This window comes from Telopea speciosissima, chromosome 7 (genome assembly GCF_018873765.1).
Source record: "Telopea speciosissima isolate NSW1024214 ecotype Mountain lineage chromosome 7, Tspe_v1, whole genome shotgun sequence".
NCBI classification, from domain to species: Eukaryota; Viridiplantae; Streptophyta; class Magnoliopsida; order Proteales; family Proteaceae; genus Telopea; species Telopea speciosissima.
Genome location: NC_057922.1, coordinates 53,632,126 through 53,653,438, shown reverse-complemented (window position 1 = coordinate 53,653,438; position 21,313 = coordinate 53,632,126). Strand labels below are relative to the sequence as shown.

Sequence of the window (21,313 nt, the reverse complement as noted above, 5' to 3'; positions counted from 1 at the left end):
TTTATCTGGTTCACAATGACTTGTAGAGCTTATAGATAATATGACACAAGGATAACTTGCCATAGTTTTGCTTACCATTCTAAATAGTTTTTTATGATCGTATGGTGAATTTTAGATGTGTATTCGTGCCTATTTTTCTGTCATTTAAATTTCAATTAGTTTTTATAATTTTACCTTCTGTTTGTTGACATGTTTCTGTATATGTGGGTCCAAAATGTACACACACCAACATTGGAAATGCAGGGATTCTTCAGGTACTGGACTCCGAAAATTAAAAAGTTACTGGGAGAGCTTTCTCAAGCTGAAGCTGAGAAGGAAACTAAATTGAAAAGCATTCTGCAGCAGCTGATTGGGCAATTCTGTGTGCATCATATTCAGTGGAGGCAATTGATTTCTGTAACTGCAGGTACATATATCCTGTCTTGCACATTTTGCAATGGGCGCCTGTTCTTACATTCATTTGGTATTGCTGACCATATAGCTACATACTTTTGGTGCAGTTTTGTGATATGCATGCGTAGTACTTTCTGTGTGTTTGTTGTAACACCTTTATCCTCAAATTTTGTATTGTTTTGCTAGTTCAGCTACTTCGTCGAGGCTTTGAAAAGAACTCCTGACTGTCAGTCACTACCTCTGCATTTTTTAGAACAGAGCTTCCCTTATTGATTTAACAGTTCATTTTCAGAAGAATCCGAGTTTGATGTGATGTTGAGAATGTAAAGCCAATATCGTTTTCACCTTGCATTTAAGACTCGATATTTCATGTTTTCTGTTTTTTCTATATTGTTGCATCATGGTTTTTATCCCACATCGGTTGTTTCTAAAAGGTCTTCCAAAGTCTCCTATTTATACAACAGTTGTCTTGGCTTGTATGGCCAAGATACGGTCTATGTCACATGGTGCTCTCTCCCTAAGTGTAGCAGACTTCTGATGTCAGGAATTTATTTCTTTTTATCCCCGTGCTTTTATTGCACGGTATCATGTCACACGGTGCTTTTGCTATTGCAACCCGTTGGTTGTGTGTTCAAAACTTGGAAACAGCCTCTCCTGCAAAGCAGGGGGTTAAGGCTGTGTAAATTTTTCCCTCCAGACCCTGCAGTAGTGGGAGCCTCATGCACTGGGATGCTCTTTTTATCCCCGTGCTTTTATTATAACATCTTAACAGTATGTTGCTTGTGAGGAAGGGTATCTTATGATTGAGCAGTCCTAGATATGGTATGATTTTTATGCCTTGTTGTCTCTTTTGTTGCTGTACTTGCAAGCTATTTGTACTTTGAAATTAAAGGGTGCAATTAAAAGAAATAATGCTGATGCTGAAAAAGGTATTCACTATCTTGTCATCTTGGATGACTGACGATAGACTGGTATTTTCTACAGAACTGGATGTTTTGATCAGTCTAGCTGTTGCAAGTGACTATTATGAAGGAAATGTGTGCCGACCAGTTATTTTAGCTTCATCATGTTCAAGCCAGTTTCCAAGCTTGTCTGCGAAGAGTTTAGGACATCCTGTTCTTAGAAGTGATACTCTAGGCAAGGGTACATTTGTACCTAATGATGTTACTATTGGTGGTTCTGAACATGCTAGCTTTATCCTTCTCACGGGTCCTAACATGGGTGGGAAGTCAACTCTTCTTCGTCAAGTCTGCATGGCTGTGATATTGGCACAAGTAATGTTCTTTTCTCTTCTGGAACAAAGGCACAAGTGGAGTTCTCTGCATGAATTTGTATTGTTTGTTTATGTATCATCAATCATTTTCATACTTGATTGTTCTATGACAGCTGGGAGCAGATGTCCCTGCAGCAAGCTTTCAACTGTTTCCTGTTGATCGAATCTTTGTTCGAATGGGAGCGAAAGACCATATTATGGCAGGCCAAAGTACATTTTTTACAGAACTTTCAGAAACTGCTTCTATGCTGGTGAGTTTTGGAGCATCACATTTTTGAAAACCAATGACTCTTGTATTGGCAAGGGGGCGCTTCCCTGTTTGATTGGTCTGGCATTGGTTCGCCAGATTTTTGCAGTTTGTTGAAAGAAAAAAAAAAAAAAATACCAGGAGGAACTTATGGATTATAGGATATGTTACCTAAAAAACTAATTTTTAGTATGATTTCGCTTCATATTGTCAAAGCCTACACCATGCTGTTCCTATTAAACCAGGATGGTTCAGGCTGCTCATTTTAATCCTTCTTTAATGGTTGGGTAGTTTTCACTACAGCTTATCCAAGAGATGGCCCGCCAATGTTCATGTCCAAAATGTTCCGGTGGGTGGGTCATGTAGCACTGGAAGTACACAACTTCAATCTCCATTTCAGAAATAGAATTAGCAGTATATATGTAGTAGACCTGTATGTCAAGAACTTTGTATGTAGCTTTTAAATCCAAGGATGATTTTCCCCTCCTTTTAATCCATGGGAAGATATACAATTTTTGTTTTTGTGTCATTCTTTGTCATTTTATGTATATGAAAATGCTTCTTTGAAAGACAAATTTCCTTCGAAAAAGTGTCTCCATTATCCCCAAGGAATCAAGTGTCGTATTGTATTGTATTGGCTCGTATCGGCTGATATGTTTCGGTATCAGGAGGCTCCAGTATGATAATGACCAACAATACGTTAAAAAAAAAAAATTGTATCTTACTTGTATCGACCAATATGGGTCTATACGAACCGATACGATAGTCCAGGTTCAGTACACTCGATACTCCTTTAAACCCGCAAAACAGAAAGGCACCAGTATGATACTGACCAGATACAATGTGTAAAAATGCACTAGTATGATACTGACTAGATACAATACGTAAAAATTAAAATATATTGTATCTTACTTGTATCGACCAATATGGGTCAATGCGAACTGATACGGGTCAGTATAGCCTGTACAGGTTCAATACACTCGAACCTGCAAACAGAGACAGTGAGATACGAAACTGAGAGCAACCGAAGGCCTTGGAAACTTGTTTTTCTATTCGATCTAAGTTGGGGGACTCAGTTAGCATAAAAAACCCTAATCTTTACCATTTCAACAAGTTTTTGCAATGATTTGTGCATATAAACCTAAATTTTCCAAGATTATTTAAAAACGAGTTATGTCCTTTGTAATGCTGGTTTTTGTAAGTACCTCCCTTTTAATGCTGGCTGGTTAGATCAAACTGTAGTTTGCGATGATTTGTGCATATAAACCCTAAATTTCTCCCAAAATAAAAAATTGACATCTCTTTTGTGAAAATTTTTACGTGCTAAAATGCTTGTTAATGATTTGGTAAAATTATATATGATAGAGGGGAATCAGATCTATCATCCTCCTTAAGTTCAGTATTTTTTTATTTGTTTTCTATTTTTTAGTAAAAAAAAATGAAAAAAATAGAAATAACTATGGAAAACATGATGCTAATAGGTGTTAACTTGTCTGAAAATTATCTGTAGAGGTTGAAATATGAGTTCTTTAATAGCAGTATTTTTTTTGTTAGTTTGTTGTAATTTTATTTGTTTTCTATTTTCGGGGAAATAAAAAATAAAAAGGAAAAGAGATGGAAAAAAATTATGCTAGTAGGTGTTAATTTATCTAAAAATTGTCTGTAGTGGATGAAATACATGTTCATCTTTGATTGTAGTATTTTTTTGGGGAAAAAAGCGACCTGGTCGTGTGGAGCCTGTGCCCAGACACAGGACTGCGCAAAATACTGTCCCGCCCTGTGTTAGATAAAAAAAATCTTATCCAGGCAGATGCCCCTGCACACTCTCATTGGCCCCCGCGCTGGTGCAGGGGCTACACGAGCAAGCCGTGATCTCTTGTCCTTATTTCTGATTTTTCTATTTTTTGTATATTGCTGTCTATTTATGAGTTAATAAAAAAATTTATAAAAAATACTGCAAATGAGTGTAAATGTGTATTCTCTATGATATTAGAACATTGAAGAAACCTCGTCCTTATGCATAATCAATTGAATACACTCAGTACTTTCTTACATAATATTTCTTTACATATTGCATAATAAGGTGTTTTTTTGTTTCAACTGTATTTTGCATGTATCCCACACATTTCCGTGTTGCGTCACGGATACGATACGTCTCTTAAATCACCTTCTCAATATGCTGACCCATATCAATACTTTACACCTTGATTATCCTCCCTCCAACTGTCTCATTTTATTCAGTGTCGTGAGCATCTTTTCAATGCTTACTGCAGTCTTCAGCGACCCGCAATTCACTAGTAGCATTGGATGAACTTGGACGTGGAACATCAACTTCAGATGGGCAAGCCATTGCGTGAGTGTCAGTGCTTGAGAATATGCCTAAAATGCATTCATGTGTTAACTTACACTGCCTCCTTTTAGTCATTCTTGTTAATGTTTCCATGTAGTTGTTTGTAATTCCCATTAGGGAATATCTTGCTCATTCAAGCTATCCATGGCAGGGAATCGGTTCTAGAGCATTTCATCCACAGGGTAAAATGTAGAGGACTATTTTCTACTCACTATCATCGGTTATCTGTGGACTACAAGAAAGATCCCAAGGTACTTCTTGTTTCGTATAGTTGGTAAATCTACTTTCTTAGATGATAATAGCATCTGTGGGTGCATGTTGTCACACATTGCCCAAGTGTCTTACTCCCATGCTATGTTTCTACGTTTGGAAATGCATCTATTGTAATGTCTCAAAGGGATCAGAGTATGGATGTATGCATAGCTTATTGCAGAGAAATAAGACTATAGTAACTTTTTGACAGGTTACAGTGTCTATTGCTTGTAATGTACTGCTACTAACATCCTCTTTGAGAGGGAATGACCATTTCTCCAGAAGCATAGCCCTAGTGATGCAGATCCAAACACCCGCAAGAAGAAGAAGAAGCCCTAAGATTAGGGCCTAGTATTTGGAGCCTTAGTTTATTACTTAGTTTATTTCAACTTTAGTTATTTCCTATACTTAGTTTATTTTTCAGTTTAAATGTAACTTAAATTGAATTGGTTCAACCTTGGTTCAATTTAAGTGAATTAATCCTATTGGCTGTAGTTTCTTATTTCCTATTGGTAGTTGGGGAATCTTTTGTTTCAAGTGTTTTAATTCCATCCCTCCACGATTTTTAGAGGGAGAGCCTTTTAGATTTGTAATAGGATTGGGCCTTAGGCCATATTATTTATTAATAAAATCGTGGGAGGCTCCCCCACAATTCAGACTTTAAAATTTTCATTTTCTGTTGCTGCCATTGCTGCTGCTGTGTTGCTCCTTTGAGAGTGCTGCCTTGTGAGTAATATCAAGGTGAAAGGGATTGGTGGATCTCCAATCGACTCCTTGCGTCTGGTAGACCGGGAGGATTCTCTTTTCATCTCCTTGCATCTTGTAGATCGGGAGAACCTCAGTTCTTTCTTCAAAGCTGCTGCCATTGAAGACTTGAGTGTTCAAGTAAGTATTTTACAGATTTTTGCAAACAACCTTCTTCTTTTAATCCTCCAACCTAAGCCCTACCAATCTCCATCGATCCCCATTAAACCCTAGCTCCATTAAACCCTAAAATTCCTGTTCAGCCCATTTCCCCCCATCAGTTTACATTCAAATTTCAACCATAGTACCTTCATAGCCTTACTTACACTCGATTTTAGCCTCTACCCCATATCATCAGCTAAACCCTAATTCCCTCTACTTCCATTAAAACCCCCAAATCCCTAAAATCTGCCTAGACCTATTCCACCATCCAAACCTCACCAAAGTACATCGAACCTCCCCCTCACTACCCCTAACAATCGACCAAAAGTCCTTGTCCAAACTCCATCTCTAAACCCTAAACTCCATCACATTCATCTTCCCCAAAACCCGAAACCCGAACCCTAATTTTCTGAATTTCAATTCCTCACTCAAACCTTATCAATCCTACATCACTACAACAACAAACTCAGCCTTATCCCAACTTAATGGGGTCTACTACATGGATCCAAACAAAACAAAAAAAAACAAAAAATGGAAAACATAGATTTAACCCAAAAAAAAGAAAAAAAGATGGGAAAAGAGAGATGAAAAAGGAAAATGATAGTAAGAGGAGGAAAGAGGCATAGTTCAACCCGTCAGGAAAATCTCAGCTAAATGGGGTCTGCGACATGGATCCTTGACCTCCAGTAGGTTCTGTCCGAGGTCATACTTGTAACAAGCCCTAACCTATACATGTCCTTTTTCTCCACTTCTCCTATGGTCATTTTAGGTCTGCCCCTAGCTCTTTTAGCTCCTTCAATCGGGATCATATCACTCCTCCGCATTGGAGCGTCACTAGGTCTCCGTTGAATATCACTAGACGCCTAAAAACCTGCCTAGCTTTACTAAATAAGATTCAACCCTTTTACCTTAAACCTAACCCTAATTCTGCCCCAATTGGCCTGCAGATTTGTGAGATTGGCTCCTAGTAGACCCTTGTCTATCTAGGACTACATTACCTGGAGCCCTTTCAATCACCATTCAGCTTGGTGTTGCTATGCAGTTTGCAATAGGCTGGGTGATCCCTCACAAGCATAGCATAATAATCTTTTATAATATAGTGAATGCATTTTTCTTTTGTTTCTTTCTTTCTGCTGTGCATGTTGTTATAATTGTAGGCCTGTCATGGCAAAGTGAGTTCTGGATTGCCACATGGCTCCAAGCTTTTGTATGTGCCTGTGTGTCTGTGTGTGTGTGTGTAGCTTGTGCCATGACATCATACTGGGGATTAAGAGCAATTGATGGGGCCACTGCGTATCCTTTCTAGTGAGTTGGATGATCATAACCAGTTGTGATCTTCTCATTGCATTGATTTTGATCTGACAAATCATATCCTATGTGGCCTTCTAATTTATGAAGTGGATGCCCTGGCATTTGATCTCTGATCATCTATATTATTTCATTTGATAATCATCTGTAGTGAATTTTAGAAATTCTTTCTGATCCCTTCATTCTTCCAATTTTTTAAAGGTGTCCCTATGCCATATGGCATGTCAAGTTGGAAAAGGAGTTGGAGTGGAAGAAGTAACGTTTCTTTATAGGCTAACGCCTGGTGCATGCCCTAAGAGTTATGGTGTCAATGTTGCACGGTTGGCAGGTATCTCTCTTCACTATATTATGTTTTTCTTTAGTACAAAACCAATTACTAACCCAGAGGTACTGGACCTTGTAACATAGTCGAGTTGGTAATGCGATTCTGGTCACCTAAAATTACTAGGCTACAGAAATCCAAAGGGACGATTGCAGAACAAGGACCCATACTTAAGAGAAATTTAATATCAGAAATTCAAGGGCTCTGATTTGGTTAAAAGACTGCTTGAGTGCCCTATTCAAACTGATAAACATTCCTACAAATCCTGATGGAAGTCCAACGGTTGAATTGGGAGATGTGAAGTCCCACTTGAAGTAGGAAACTAAAATTCTGCAGGAAAACCTCTCTTCTCTTCTCTGATTTGGTCAAAAGACTGTTTGAGTGCCCTATTCAAACTGATAAACATTCCTACAAATCCTGATGGATGTCCAACGGTTGGATTGGGAGATGTGAAGTCCCACTTGAAGTAGGAAACTAAAATTCTGCAGGAAAACCTCTCTTCTCTGGCTTTCTTTGGTCTTGAACTCGCTCCCCACTCGAGAATGAATGTTGGAAATTCTTTGATGACATGCTCATTTGAGTGCACTATTCCTTAGCTGTGCCTTTTTGCTACCGAGCTCTTTGAGGACCTTTCTTTATCCGAAAACGCAGGTAGTGAGTGGAGTTAGGGACAAGAAATGCACGATAGAATCTGTGGAGTGTGAGGTAATAGACAGAGCAGTACGTCTACTTCACTGTTTAATGGTTAGCTGTTTTAAAAAAAAGTATTTCCATATTCAATGCAGACCTTTTTATGACTTTAAACAGAATCTAAAGTAGAACTGATGTAATGAAACAGTAACAATATGAAAGCTTAACAGTGTTCTCAAATCAAAACTTGAAAATAGAACCAGAATCTGAAGTTCTAATTTGTTTATTTATTTTTTATTTCAGGTAGGAAACCTGAAATTGAAACAGAAAACAAGGATTCTAGAACTGAAACAAATAAGAAATTAAGGATTGTAAATTAGAACAGAAACTAGAAGATAAGAGGGAAAAGGATAAGAAAAGAAACCTGCAACTGTAGGTAAGGAACAGAAAAGAAGCTGGGAAATCTCAGGAGAGAGAAGAGAAGAGAAATCATGGGGAGGAGAGAGAAAATATCAAACTGGTAACAACCAATAATCCAAAATCAAATCAATCCATTTATCAAAATTCATGTAGGGTTACAATCCTATTTATAAAAACTGAATAAACTGATTTTAAGACTCAACCTAATAAGCAACTGTTTCTGCAAGTTACTTAAACAAATACTTGTTATAGAAGACTCCAAACAAACATAAACTACTGAGCATAGTTGTCATGGCGTCGCCATGGCGCTGGAGGTCTGTGCATATCGACCTACGCCATGGCGTCCTGTCTCTCTTTCCCTCTTCGATTTCTTCTTCTTTATTTTTTTTGTTTCTTCCCCAACCTTAGACCCACTCCCTGCTTCACTAAATCTCCTATTTTAGCCTTGGTTTAGTAACCTGCAACTAAGACATCCGCCAGATCTGATTTCAGATCTCACCATTCGGTTGCCAGTAGAATTTTGGGGCTATTTCTCGTTGGGATCGGCAGACCTTGGTGCTGCGATTTTGTTCCAGAAATTGCAGGGAGAATCGTCTTCATAAGGAGTTTCCTCTGCTGGAACTACTCCAGTTCACCGCCTCTCTGCCTCTCTTTCTATCGTGCTATTGCAAGGTTGAAGAAGACATTAAGTTTTTAAAATTGCAAGTAAGGACAACTTATATTATTTATATAAAACCCCTTATATTCTCTATTGCTATTCTGTTTAACCCATTCAGTTTTCTCTTTAACTCCATTAAATTACAGTTCTGCCACTCCTTTACAACTTCAGATTAATTGCAATTCTGCCATTGCTCTTATAAATCTTGATTTATCTACTAGTTTGCCATTCAACTTTGGATTTAATTACAATTCTGCCATTGCTCTTATAAATCTTGATTTATCTACTAGTTTGCCATTCAACTTTGGATTTAATTACAATTCAGCCATGGTCGACATGATCGTCATGGCAACGCCATGGCGGGCGACGTGTCAATATATCGATCAGACACCCCTCCACCGACTTGGATCGCCATGACGCCGTGACAACTATGCTACTGAGTAACAATAAGACAAAATACTTAACTATAAAGGACTCTTTCTAAACTAAACTTACTCAACAGCACAATGGACTCACAAATTATTCTATATATTTAATCCTGTTTACAGAATTAAGACCCCAAATATCGGTTTACAAAAGAGGCCTATTACAACAATAAACCCAAAAATAAAAAGCCCAAGGCCCATAGGACCCATCTATGGACCAAATTAAAGTCTTCTGAGACCCAATTAAACAACTTAATTGCATCAATTAGGTTTCATTACAAGATGATGTAATCTAAGATCAAGAGATTGCTGAACTTCATAAGGCTCCAACTCGAATCATCTTTATGATTTATGTATTATGCGGTACCTCATCTTCTATGCAAATTTTACAAACCTGCCCTGGCAATTGGTATTTTTCTGGACTGGCACAAATTATCTGGCACATGGGCATTCCAGACCTTTTTCTAAATATCCAATGGTAGGAGTTTCTAAATCACATCTTCTATGTGGCACATCTAGGTGGCAGTCCATTGATTCCCATATGGACTTGCTGATCCAGGAAAAGTTTTGCCAACAAAATGTGCTATATCTATTTTCAGGATCAGGTTACGTCAGGTTACCTCAAACAAGCCGAACTGGTCCTATCCTTAGGTTGGGTTCAATTTCTCCTGCTCAAAGCCGAAAGCCTATGATACCTGGACACTTCATTTTACCCAATGTCTTGTATCAGGCATGACACAACATGGGCATGGTTGTGGGTTATGTGCCTAATCCTTTAAATTCATACCCTTTTTGTCTTCTGATTTGTTGAATGGGGTATTGGTTATGAACAGGTTATTTGGCAAACATGTCCGACTGAAGTTATGGTTTGGAATTTTAAGAAGTTCATGCCCATTTAACCTTGCACATTGTAGATTTTTGGTAAAAATCTGCTCAAATCTAAATGTCCTTGTTAGTCCAGAAGATTTAGTAGTCAGGTAGATCGGAATCCTGGGGACCTGCAGCTAACACCTGTACCTGAACTGATAAACATGTGACCAAGCCCTAGCTTTGCTCAACTCCAGGCCCTAAAATGCTAGCCCAACCCAATCTTAAGAGCTGGTTGGTTCAGTCATGTTCAGATTGAACCAATCCAACCTGAAAAAGATTGAGGGATTGGAGGGGAATGAAGGTTCATTTGATACTGCGTCATCCACCAATGGTGGGATTAGATTGATGCAGTGGTTTAGCCTATCCATCCTGGGTCAGGTTGGGTCAGCTGGAACGAATCCATGAGATGATCCCAATCTGATCTTGATGCCTCAATCTTTGATTTGCAGCTCTAACCATGTCAGTTACATATAACTGACAGAGACAGAGATACTCTGTAAATTGGATGGTTAACAACTGCATAGTTTCGTGATATTGACTGAGGTTTATCTGTTTGGGATAGCAACAGGGTGGGTTAGTTGGTGTTTGGTTTACTGCACCTGGCCATCAAAAAGTGTGAAGTGGGGAGGCCAGGCTTTTAAATCAAAACCTAACATGAGCCTACCAAATGAAAACCCAAGCCTAACCTGGAATCATATTAGGCTGGTACCATACTCCTCTTCAGTCCCCATTAATTGCAGGACAGGGGTAGTTCCGTAGCTGTCGCTAATTTAAAAATCTTTGATGATATCCAGTTCTGCATGATACTTGTGGCATGTCTCAGATTTTCCCCTCCAATTTAACAGTGAGAAACATTCTGGTGAGCTAAATATGAGTGGCTCAATGATTAATCTTATGATAAACTTGCTTCTAAGTTTTGTTGTTTCTTGGTTGAAAGATACCAACCTCGGAAAATTTTCAATGTAAACATTGGTTCCCAGTTCTGACCCTGGTCAGGATTTCAGGACTTCCTGATCCAGTACTTCAAAAAGCTGCAGTCATGTCAATCGAGTTTGAAGCAACGTATGGTAAACACAGGCAAGAATCTGAATGCAAGTTGTCAGAAGAAGGTCATGATGAACATATGTCTGGTTTTTTTCAAGACTTGAGCTGCATTGTTGCAAATTTAAGTTGCCATGAAATGTGTGAGAGCATGGGTATTACACAGCTCACTGAATTTCAACGGAGAGCAAGGTTACTTCTGCAGGGAAATTGAGCTGTGGATTTCCTTTGGAATTTGGTCTAAGAATTTTGGGCTGGTTTCTAAACCTCATTGATTTGCTTGCGGTTATCTCAAGAGCTTTTTTCCTCATTTTTCGGGTAACGAAAGGCTCCTTCCACAGCCTAAGCTGCTAAGCAGATGCTAATTTTGTTACTGGAGGTGTATTTCATACTTCTTTACAGCATTATGCTGGCTTTGCCCAGGGTCACTTTGTGGGATTGCTGTGCGCATCATATCTTGGTAAGCCAGGTCTTTATCCATTAACTTGTGATCAATGCCTTGGAATGCATCCTTATAGAAGTGAGCTCTGACATCTTTTCTCCTCTTCTCACCCCCTTTTCTGGTTGTCTTTGTGAGTGCAGAGAAAATCGTCTCTTGTAAATTCTACAGATGAAAAATCAAGACAATGCTTCCATGTAATCAGTTATAATGTGTCACAAGGTATGTTTTGTCTCCAGAATACATCACTGGTTTGATAAAATGTTTCTGATATGCTTTTTGTGAAGCTACTTCAACCGCTCCTCCCTTTTCCACGTGGTATATGTATTCAGTAAGCATTGAGCAAACCTAATATGATATCGGATCCCTATCCATTCAATTGGGAACCATGAGCAGGCTAGGCTGGGCATCTTGATAAAACAGTGGAGATCAATTGGTTTTACTGGTGTTATTGTATTGTAAATATAATATTATAATGATGCAGTACCATTCTCATTCAAGATCAGCACAAAGATGGATCAATTGGTTGTATATACTTACTTTTTTTTTGGGGGGGGGGGTTGATTGGTATGCCCTAGGGAGGATAAATCATGACCTTTTTAATTGAGTTCTTTCCTTGCCAAGTAAGCTATCACCCTTGGGGTTAATTCAAGTAGCTCTTACCCAAAGAGAAGCTTAGAGAAAATGATTTGAGACATGCTGATCTCATAATGGCTGAAATCATATTCCAAACCCCAATCAGATAAAATGTTATTTGGTTTTCTATTCCTACATACCATGACTGATGTTAAGATCATGGATCAAGGAATTGGCATCGTATTGGCCATATCGGCTGATATGCATCGGTATTGCTGGTACCCGATGCTGATACAGATCGGTAGTATCAGCCAAACAGTGATTGGTTTTTTGAAAATTTGACCGGTTTGGATGTATCATATCAGTATCGGTCGACTACTGATATATACTGATACCTATAACCTTGGTTAAGGTAGGACAGTGAAGCAATGTTTGCTGTGAGGCTTGCAAAGCTCCAAAATGATTACATGTGGGACTCTTGGGCCTTCGGCTCAATATTGAGACTATAGATGTGGATAAGATGGAAGTGGCAAACAGAGTTAGAGGGCCACTGCTAGAACTTATAAGTGAGCACACTCCATAGTTAATGCTCTTAAACAAGGTATACTGGGTTTGTTCCCTAGGCCTAATCTATGTGTTTTGACTTTGAATCACCCTCCAAGGGGGGTGAGGAGTTATTACAGATGCTGTTCCCAACGTGTTTAATCTGTAGAAGCATCCTATCATTACAAAGGAAGAGAAACATTCATAGGTATACATGGATCAAGTTGTTGCTTTGAAGGGGATGCTATAGGAGAGATCAAGGGTTGGTATCTACAATCTGTTCTGTGAAACAGAAATCAATGGATTCGGGAACATGAAACCAGACTGGTAATTTCTATGCTCTAATTCCCGAATTTTTTAGGGCATTTCGTGTCGGTTTTATTTCTGGGGACATGAAACCAGAACTAGCCTCTCTGAAAAGCCAGTGTAAGGCTCTGTACACCATGACCCTCCACAGACCCCGTAGTGGCAGGAGCCACGTGTACTGGGTACGGACTTTTTATGAAACCAAACTGGTGTTACATAGCAGTATCCACTCCCAATCTGTTGTGAAACAGAAATCAATGGAATCAGGAATTGGGAGATCAATCGGGGCTTATTATGTGGAGGTTGTTCAGGTGGTCAACTAGATTTCTTTTTTAATGTTGAAGCTGATTCTGAGGTGTGGATTGCGTAGGTTCTTGTAACCCTTTTGTAGCATCTTATGCTTAACCCAATCCTCCCCTCCCCCCCCCCCCCCCAACCCTACAAAAAAAAATTCTGATCCTCCTAGAAGACTCCATCCAGAAAAAAATATGAGAGGTGTCCTAAAATTTTGCCTTAATAGTATAACAGAGAAGATTTCTCTTTTGCTTGTGGTGGAGGAAAAGATGGAAGGGTATACTAAAGAGCATCAAAATAATGCTCATGATACAAAAAAATAAAATGAAACATAGGCATAATACATCAGGATTCAAGTGTGCACTTGGGTATAGACAGTATGGTTCAAGTGTTCATCTTCAATATTGTCCTCATCTTCATCTACTTGGAGGGGTGATTGGCCATCAAACTCATGCTGCATCAACAAAAAGATGTATGAGCTTCTAAAGAGGCAAGTTTATATCCACTTCAAAAGAAACATTCTTGAGGGGAGAATATCAGAAATAAAGCTTAGGCGTATAAGTGCATACTACCCACTGCACGAGGTTCCCGCCACTGTGGGGTCTGGGGAGGGTCATAATGTACGCAGCCTTAACCCCACTTCACGCAGAGGCTGTTCCCAATAGATACAATTTAGATGATAATTTAAAACTGGTAGTGACAATACAAGAGCTTTGATGGCTTGGCTTTTCTTCTTAATTTAATTTTGAAAGTACTAGGTTTCCCTTCACTCACGGTGTAGGAGGAATTCTTTCACCATGGCTATTGATACCATTGGATTGCATTAGGAAGTGATAGTTTCGATTTTGTAAATAAGGATGGAAGCGTAAATGGTGCCACAAGAGTCCAATCTTGAGGTCTCTCTACAGGTGAAGGAAAACTTGGTCCATTCAGTAAAATTAGCCTTAAAAACATATCTAAGAACATGGGGAACTAACCTGACGCTGCCGTTGCATTCTTTGAACCGCGGTGATTGTTCTCATCACTATATATAGAGGAACAATGATACCACCAGCCCTTAGAACAAGTAGCTAAGGAGAGAAAAGGAAAAAATAAGAAAGGGAGACCATTAATTAGACCAAAGTATGATTACATTAATAAAAGTCTACGTCTAAATCATATCACTCCCCATTCAAAAGTGTTTATTATGATACACTTACTGTTAGAACTGGGAATTCATGATGGTCTGTCTCACCAGCAAGCAATGCAAGGAAGTGTCTCAAAAGCAAAAGTATTCCAAACTGCATATCATTACAGAAGAAATTAGGATCAAATTATCGGTAAAGTAATCATTTTCTAACTAACTCACTATGACTATCAGACTATGGTGCGTGTTTGTGGGTTGGGGGTGTTTCTACCCAAAAAATAAAAATTATATATATAAAAAAGTAAAACACTATGGTGCGGTTTCAGGTTTGGATCACCTATCGATACTTATACACGTACACTTAGCCAGTTAGGTGATGACATATTTTTTTTTTCTTTCATAAATGTCCCTTCATGCGTTCTCAATGGTAGCGATTGGGACAGATGTCATTCCTAAACATATCAATTGGTGATCCAATCTCTAGGTTGGGGATTATTATCCTCTCCAATTCCTAAAGTGTGGCAGTGCGGCAGTGCTAGGTGGAGATGTTGACACTTAGCAACTACTGCATCCAACGATCTGAGCTCATTGATATGGACGGTTAGATGCGGCAACTGCCAAATGTCGACATCTTCACCTAGCACTGCCACACTATTGCACTGTCGCACTACCATACTTTAAGGAATTGAAGAGAATAATTGTCCTAGTAGTACTTCCCTTTGTGAAGGGTTGCAGTTTCGATTATGAACATTGTTCGTTTTTTGGGATATTTTATGTGTAATTAAATTGAGTTGTAACCATTTTACATGATCAAATAAGAGCTAGAGCAATTAATAATCTCACAAGTAATATTATAATACCATCTCAACCCCACCTTTCAGTAACCCCAAAATCTATATAGTTACACTGTCACTATAACCAACAATGGTTACATATCTCTTAATTTATAATCTATGCTATAAATATTAGGATCTAATTTCCCTCCACTCACAGTGAATGGGATCGCATTCATCGCGGGGCTGGAGAGGGCAGGAAAGGGTATTGATTGGGTATTTTAGAACATACTAAAATTCAAGGCGCGGGTTTGTAAACCCTAGAATGGTGGATGAATCCTTTATGGGTGGAGGGAAACTTAATCCTAAATATTATTGAGAGATTTTTCTTTCACCCATGTGAAGAACTCTTTCACCAATACCCATCATTGTATTTCAGACCAAGGTTATATTAGTGCATGGTATTTGTCTTTGCTGATATCAATATAGATTGAGATAAGATTTTTTTTTAGACCATCTTATCCTCCATTGTTCCAGTATCATCGATACAATATTGGTCAGATTCCAGTATCGCTGGTTTGAGGTATCAGTATCATGTTCCCTGTATCGATTTTACTAGTGATGGATCCCAATACCATGCCGATAAGAGATAAATCAAAAAACCCACTTTTAAAGAGGAATAGGGATAAATTTATCCGAGTTGATCGATACCCGTTCCAAAACGGTGCAATAAAACCATGGTCCATGTTCCCGATAGAAACCTTCTTTTCTTTTGGGGGGGGGGGGGGTAATAGATTTTTGGGTAGAAAACCGTGTTTCAGAAGTCCAATTAGTAGGCACTAGGGTAATAATAATGACCCTAAGATTTTGGTAAAACATTCTCATTCTCCTAGTACTGATTTACCTTTTTCACCATGTAAATATTGACCGTCAAAAGTTTTAAGAAGGAAAAAGAGGCTTTGGGTGTTCGGATCTGTTTATCAAATTATGGTTGGAGGCTTAAAGAAGAGAACCAAAACCAAAACTTGCGGAAAAAAGTGTACAGGTAACCAGTGCAGGTAGCATCTCAGTGTGGGTCCCCCACTGTAATTAAATAATTACCATCCGATGCATTTTCCTGCTGTCCTATTAGCAATCAGTAGGGTCCACACATTCCCGCAAGTTAGGGATGCCCCGGAAACGAAGGCTCTTTTTTTTTTACCACGTGGAGGATCACCTAAAGTCACAGTTGGCATCTCAAGGGACCAACTGTGAATATCTGATCTGGCAATTCACATGTGCGACACGTGGATATGTAATTTAAATTTGAATTTTGTTAGAGTCAAATTTTAAATTTGAATGAAAGGATCTGATACTCTGATTTGATTGTAAGAAAGAGAATAGGTATACGTTACCGTGAGGACCACAAATCGACGGCAAGACGCGCTTCTCTCAGCGGCGGAAGAACACTCGGAGAATTCTGGTTCGGCGGCAACGATCGCCATTAATCCAGGATTCTGAAGCTCCTGCTCTTGTCTCCGTAGTGGATGTGGAACCTCCAAGCTCCCCCCTCTGTTTCAGTTTGTTTTTTTCTGAGGTTAGTCATCTATCAACTAGCGTAAGTCGGTGTCCGCGTTCTTAGATTACGCGGTTTACCTGATCGTCACAACTACATCTGTCGTTTGAGCCTTTTTGGGCGGTGCCGTGTATCCAGGTTCGAACTTCTGCAAATTTTGAAAAGGGAAAAATTTTTAGCCTAGAAGGAAAATAGCCGATAAATTTTTATACAAAATTCCCAAATCAAACACAGAAAAGCAACTTCAGCATAAATTCAGATGGAAACAGAGCTCAAAAGACTCAAATTTTATCAAGAAAACAGTAATAAATCACTTCAAACCAGAATTCCTTCCTTGCAAACTTTGATCGCCTCGCATCATAGAGTTCCAAAACCAGGGGGGAGAGAGGAACAAAGAAAAAAGAGGATACAGGGAATTGGAAATAGCAACTTGACGTTGATAACAAAGAAGACAGGGGAGGGGAGGAATCAAACTGGAGAAGGGCACGGATTTTCCTTTTTCTTGCTCTGTTTTAACGAATGAATTGATGTTTATACAAACCTGGAGACAGATTTCACAAGTGGTGTCACCCTTCTCGTCGCACCATCTCTGTATGCATTCTCTATGTGCAAACTGAAAGGAACCAAACCAAACAAACGGTCATGAACTTGAATCCAGAAAAAAAAAGAAAAAGAAAATATAGCCTGAAAAAAACACACACTTAAGAAGAAGTTAAGAACAAATCATCCACCTTTACAGTTCCGGAACAAGCACAAGGAGCTTCCAATCGCTTAGAGCTCCCAACTTCTTCGTCATGGCAAATTCTACACTCTGCAATTGAAAAAGATAAGATTGAATCCTCCACAAACAATATCACTTCGTCTCCCATATCGGTTTTCCTCTTTTCTTTCTCTGTCTCTCTTAATTTCTGTGGAAAGAGTCTGAAGAAGCCTGGAGAGTGAATCGTAAGTTAAATACTAAAGAAGAAAAAGATAGATAGAATTCCAAATTCCACAAGTTCCGAGCACACCCAATTTGTGGTGGGTTTCTAGATTGAAAAATTCGTCAACTTGTATAGTTGTAATAATAGAAGCGAAAAAAAATCAAATATGGGAGACTGGTTCTTATAGACTCCACACTGGATCCCCTTTGACATTTGACCCATAAAATAACTTTGAACACTCGTCTAGTCTTTTTATTTTGGTAAAGCTGAACACTCCTCTCCTCTGCTCATTAAGCAACAAACCCCTCTCTAATAATCATGGTTTGAAGTATCGAGGTATCTGTTTTGCAAGTGACCGATTCCGATACTACGCCAATATTGTATTGGTGATAGGGTGCAAACAAAGGGTAAAATGATCAAACAACCCATTTAAAAGGAGAATTATGGACAAATTTGTCCAATTTATGCCGACCGATCCAATACCGTATTGGTTTCTAACTGAACCAACACCCATTCCAATACGTTGCACTAAAATCATGCTAATTATGGTTAAAAACACAAATGACAAAGCAAACTAACTTTTTTTTTTTTGGGGAAAAATCATAAATCCCCACCCATTAATTAATGCCTTGAAACTCCCACTCTCATATATACAGTTTACACGACTGTATATGAAAACTTCCTTCTTTTTTTTTTTGTGCTAAACTAATTTACAATTAACCACTCTACCATTACTCGTGCCAAATTAAACTCTATACGAATATTAGTACAAGAGGTCATAGTAGGAAGGGAGAGAAAGGGAGAGAGCAATCATTGGAAAGTAGAATAAGATATTCTTCAATAATTGCCATGTGGTATTTTAAGTGGGGCTGAAATTATGTATATAGGTGATTTCAAAGGTTCTAGAGTATCTGTCTAAGTTCTAGACTAATTTGAGTTTGCCAAGAAAATAATTTAGGGCAAGGGATTGATGTCTGTCTGATTGTGAAGCACTTGCACCAATGCGTGGTCAATGAAAACATGTGCAAGGGGGATTTGCCCTAATGGATGGGGTTTTTTAATTTCACTGGAGGTTGAAAGATAATTTCATGATGTTTTGGCGCAGAAACCATGTGGTTAGGTAGTGTTCTATTTCCTAATAATATATTAAAAATAGAGAAAAGATTTCATACAGCTATGTACAAGGCATTAATTAATGAGTGGGGGTTTATGATTTTTCCAACTTTTTGTGAGAGAGGACATGACCGTGCATGCTTACACATCCGTGTATGAAAACTTCCCCTAAATAAATATGAAGAATTACAATGGAATTCATGAGCATACATGGGAGGATTTCTACGTATGAGAAGACACATTGAATCTCCTTATGAAATTTGACATGCGGTAAATTCCCATCATTTCCTAAACATCAATTGGTTAGAATTTTCAGATCACCCTTCTACGTGGTATGCAACACAGGATGTATTAATCTACTTAAGTGAAGGTACACTTGGAAGTCTTGAAGATGTTTACAAAAAAAATAAGAAAAAGAAGATATATTTGAATATCTATTCGAGAATCTCTCTTCTCATCTTTTACGTTTGTTGGATTTTTTTTTAAAGGAAAAAGAAACATGTTTGGGAGCATGGCCTCTACGCCCAAACACAGGATGGGGTGAAATGATCACCCCTGTTGATGCTTTCACATGCATTCCCATTGACCCTCACGTTGGTGTAGGGACCATGCTCCTAAACTAAACAGTATCATTCACATGAGACCCACATGGTCAGGGTAGGAGAGGGAGCACAATAAAAAACCTTATATGGTATTGAGTTCTCTATCCAACTGTGTAGTATACGCTATATACCCTGGCAAAGTTCTTTTCATAATAGGGAAGAAAAAAACAAACACAAGGAGATGCTAGCGTACATTATACCTCCTAGCAACGTTCTTTTCATCACTTTAAATTTTAAAATTCAAACTTTTCTTCTTTGGGGTAGCAAGTCTTGGTGGGTCTTCTTCATGCGAAAGAGGATTGAAGCAATGTACCCTCCACGGCAAGGTGTGCTTCTCTTCTCTTTCCTTTTATTTGGGAGTTTTCTTATTTTATTTTGAACTTTTGAGTTATGTCTTAAAGGGGAAGCTTCTTCATCCACAGCGGAGGGTTTATCCTCAAATCTACTATTATTACTATTCCCTCCCCTATTTGTTAGAGATCTATAATGTAATGCCTTTCGCTAACACTTAAGAATTCAATCGTCCACCTAACACTTGAGAGGATTAAAAGACATTGCTGCGCATGTTTTTATGATTGAATTCTTTAGTATGATGCCACTATGAGAGGATGAAAATCCATTTCCATTCGAAGTATCTATCCAAATGCAATAATGACTCTAAGAGAAATTCTTTCTCTAATTCCTTATAAACTTAAGGGAAAAGATTCTCACTCATGACAAGGTATACAAGCATCTTTGTGTCAATCCATCTCCTCTCTCCATAAAAAGACATTGTTACCCTCTAATATATGATATCGTTTTATTGTACGTTATTGGTGTGTTGTTCCATGCCGCTTGAATCCTATCTTTAAAATTAAATTATGAACTTTGGAATTTTTCTTCTTTTGTGGGGTAGTTGTTGTTGATGGTGGGTTTTTTTATTTATTTATTTGGAATTGTGTTGAACTGTTGATGGGTCTTCAAGGGCTGAGGTTTTGAGGAATTTTTCCTGCATGGACAAACAACCTGTGATGTCATCGCTGATTGGTACTTAACAGATAAGTTTAATTGATTAATAACTGACAATTTTTAACGTAACTGAAAGAAAGAATTTTTTGAAATAATAAGGAAAGAACTGAAGGGAGGAGGAACCGAGGAAGTATGTATAATGGGAAAATAATCATCTCTAATTCCTCAAAAGTGTGTAGTGCGGTTGTGCCAGGTGGAGATGTCGACACCTGGCAGTTCAGACATCTAACGATGCCAAATTTAACAAGAAAAAAAAAACAGAAGTCAATGAGCACAAACCATGGATGTCCGAGCTGCTTTTAAGTATTGGTATTATATTGGCCATATCGTATTGAGTCCAATACTGACTGAGCTCTGATATGGATTATCTGATATGATGAAAAGGTGACAATTTAGTATGGACTTGGATAAAAAAAAGATCTATTCAACCGATAAGTGACGATATTGATATTAGGATTGGAATCATCAGTGACCGATACAGTACTTAATAGTGTGTTTTATTATCTTATGAGAGAAGGGAATGTATCCTCTTCGGCATGGTTTTAAGTATCAGTATCGAATCGGTTGCATCAACCAATTTGTATTGAGATCAATCGTGACCGATATTATTACGTGACTAAGACCGTATCTATGGTATCAAAACAAGGGTAGCATGGTAGAAAAAAACATAGGTAACCATCTGTTGAGGGGTAAAGCAGCCTGATCTGACTTGATACAATCGATCTGGATTAATATTAATTAATATCGATATTAGTATCGGCCAAGACAGTTATGGTTGTCAATACCGTGAATTAAAACCCTGATCTCCAATAATTTTAAATAACTTATGGGCCAAAAGAAGGCTGCTAGGCTGCGTGCAACTTGTGCCTAGACACAATCCCCTGGATGAGTGCCCTGCCCTCCTATAAAATGAAAAACCTCCATTGTCGATGCCCTTGTGCGCACTCCCATTGACCCTTG

At 38.5% G+C, this 21,313-nt stretch overlaps 2 protein-coding genes across 2 annotated transcripts in view; one reads left to right on the top strand and one right to left on the bottom strand.

The window, feature by feature from the left end:
- The window catches only part of LOC122668108 (DNA mismatch repair protein MSH6), a 34,461-nt gene extending 22,692 nt beyond the window's left edge, over nt 1-11,769 (top strand). The window contains exons 15-22 of the mRNA XM_043864678.1: nt 244-406; nt 1,378-1,667; nt 1,780-1,917; nt 4,187-4,266; nt 4,415-4,514; nt 6,931-7,057; nt 11,059-11,555; nt 11,673-11,769. Coding sequence (XP_043720613.1) covers nt 244-406; nt 1,378-1,667; nt 1,780-1,917; nt 4,187-4,266; nt 4,415-4,514; nt 6,931-7,057; nt 11,059-11,309 — 1,149 coding nt within the window. The 3' untranslated portion in view covers nt 11,310-11,555; nt 11,673-11,769. The remainder of the gene's footprint in view (nt 1-243; nt 407-1,377; nt 1,668-1,779; nt 1,918-4,186; nt 4,267-4,414; nt 4,515-6,930; nt 7,058-11,058; nt 11,556-11,672) is intronic.
- A 1,778-nt stretch (nt 11,770-13,547) lies between these two features.
- Nucleotides 13,548-17,674, bottom strand: LOC122669110 (E3 ubiquitin-protein ligase MARCHF7). The gene is made up of 7 exons (XM_043865786.1): nt 17,439-17,674; nt 17,249-17,320; nt 16,788-16,855; nt 16,547-16,703; nt 14,453-14,533; nt 14,231-14,323; nt 13,548-13,704 (listed from the first exon to the last, which is right to left on the bottom strand). The coding sequence occupies exons 1-7, from the start codon at nt 17,574-17,576 to the stop codon at nt 13,606-13,608; spliced, it is 708 nt and encodes a 235-aa protein (XP_043721721.1). The 5' UTR covers nt 17,577-17,674; the 3' UTR covers nt 13,548-13,605.
- Nucleotides 17,675-21,313: the final 3,639 nt, after the last annotated feature.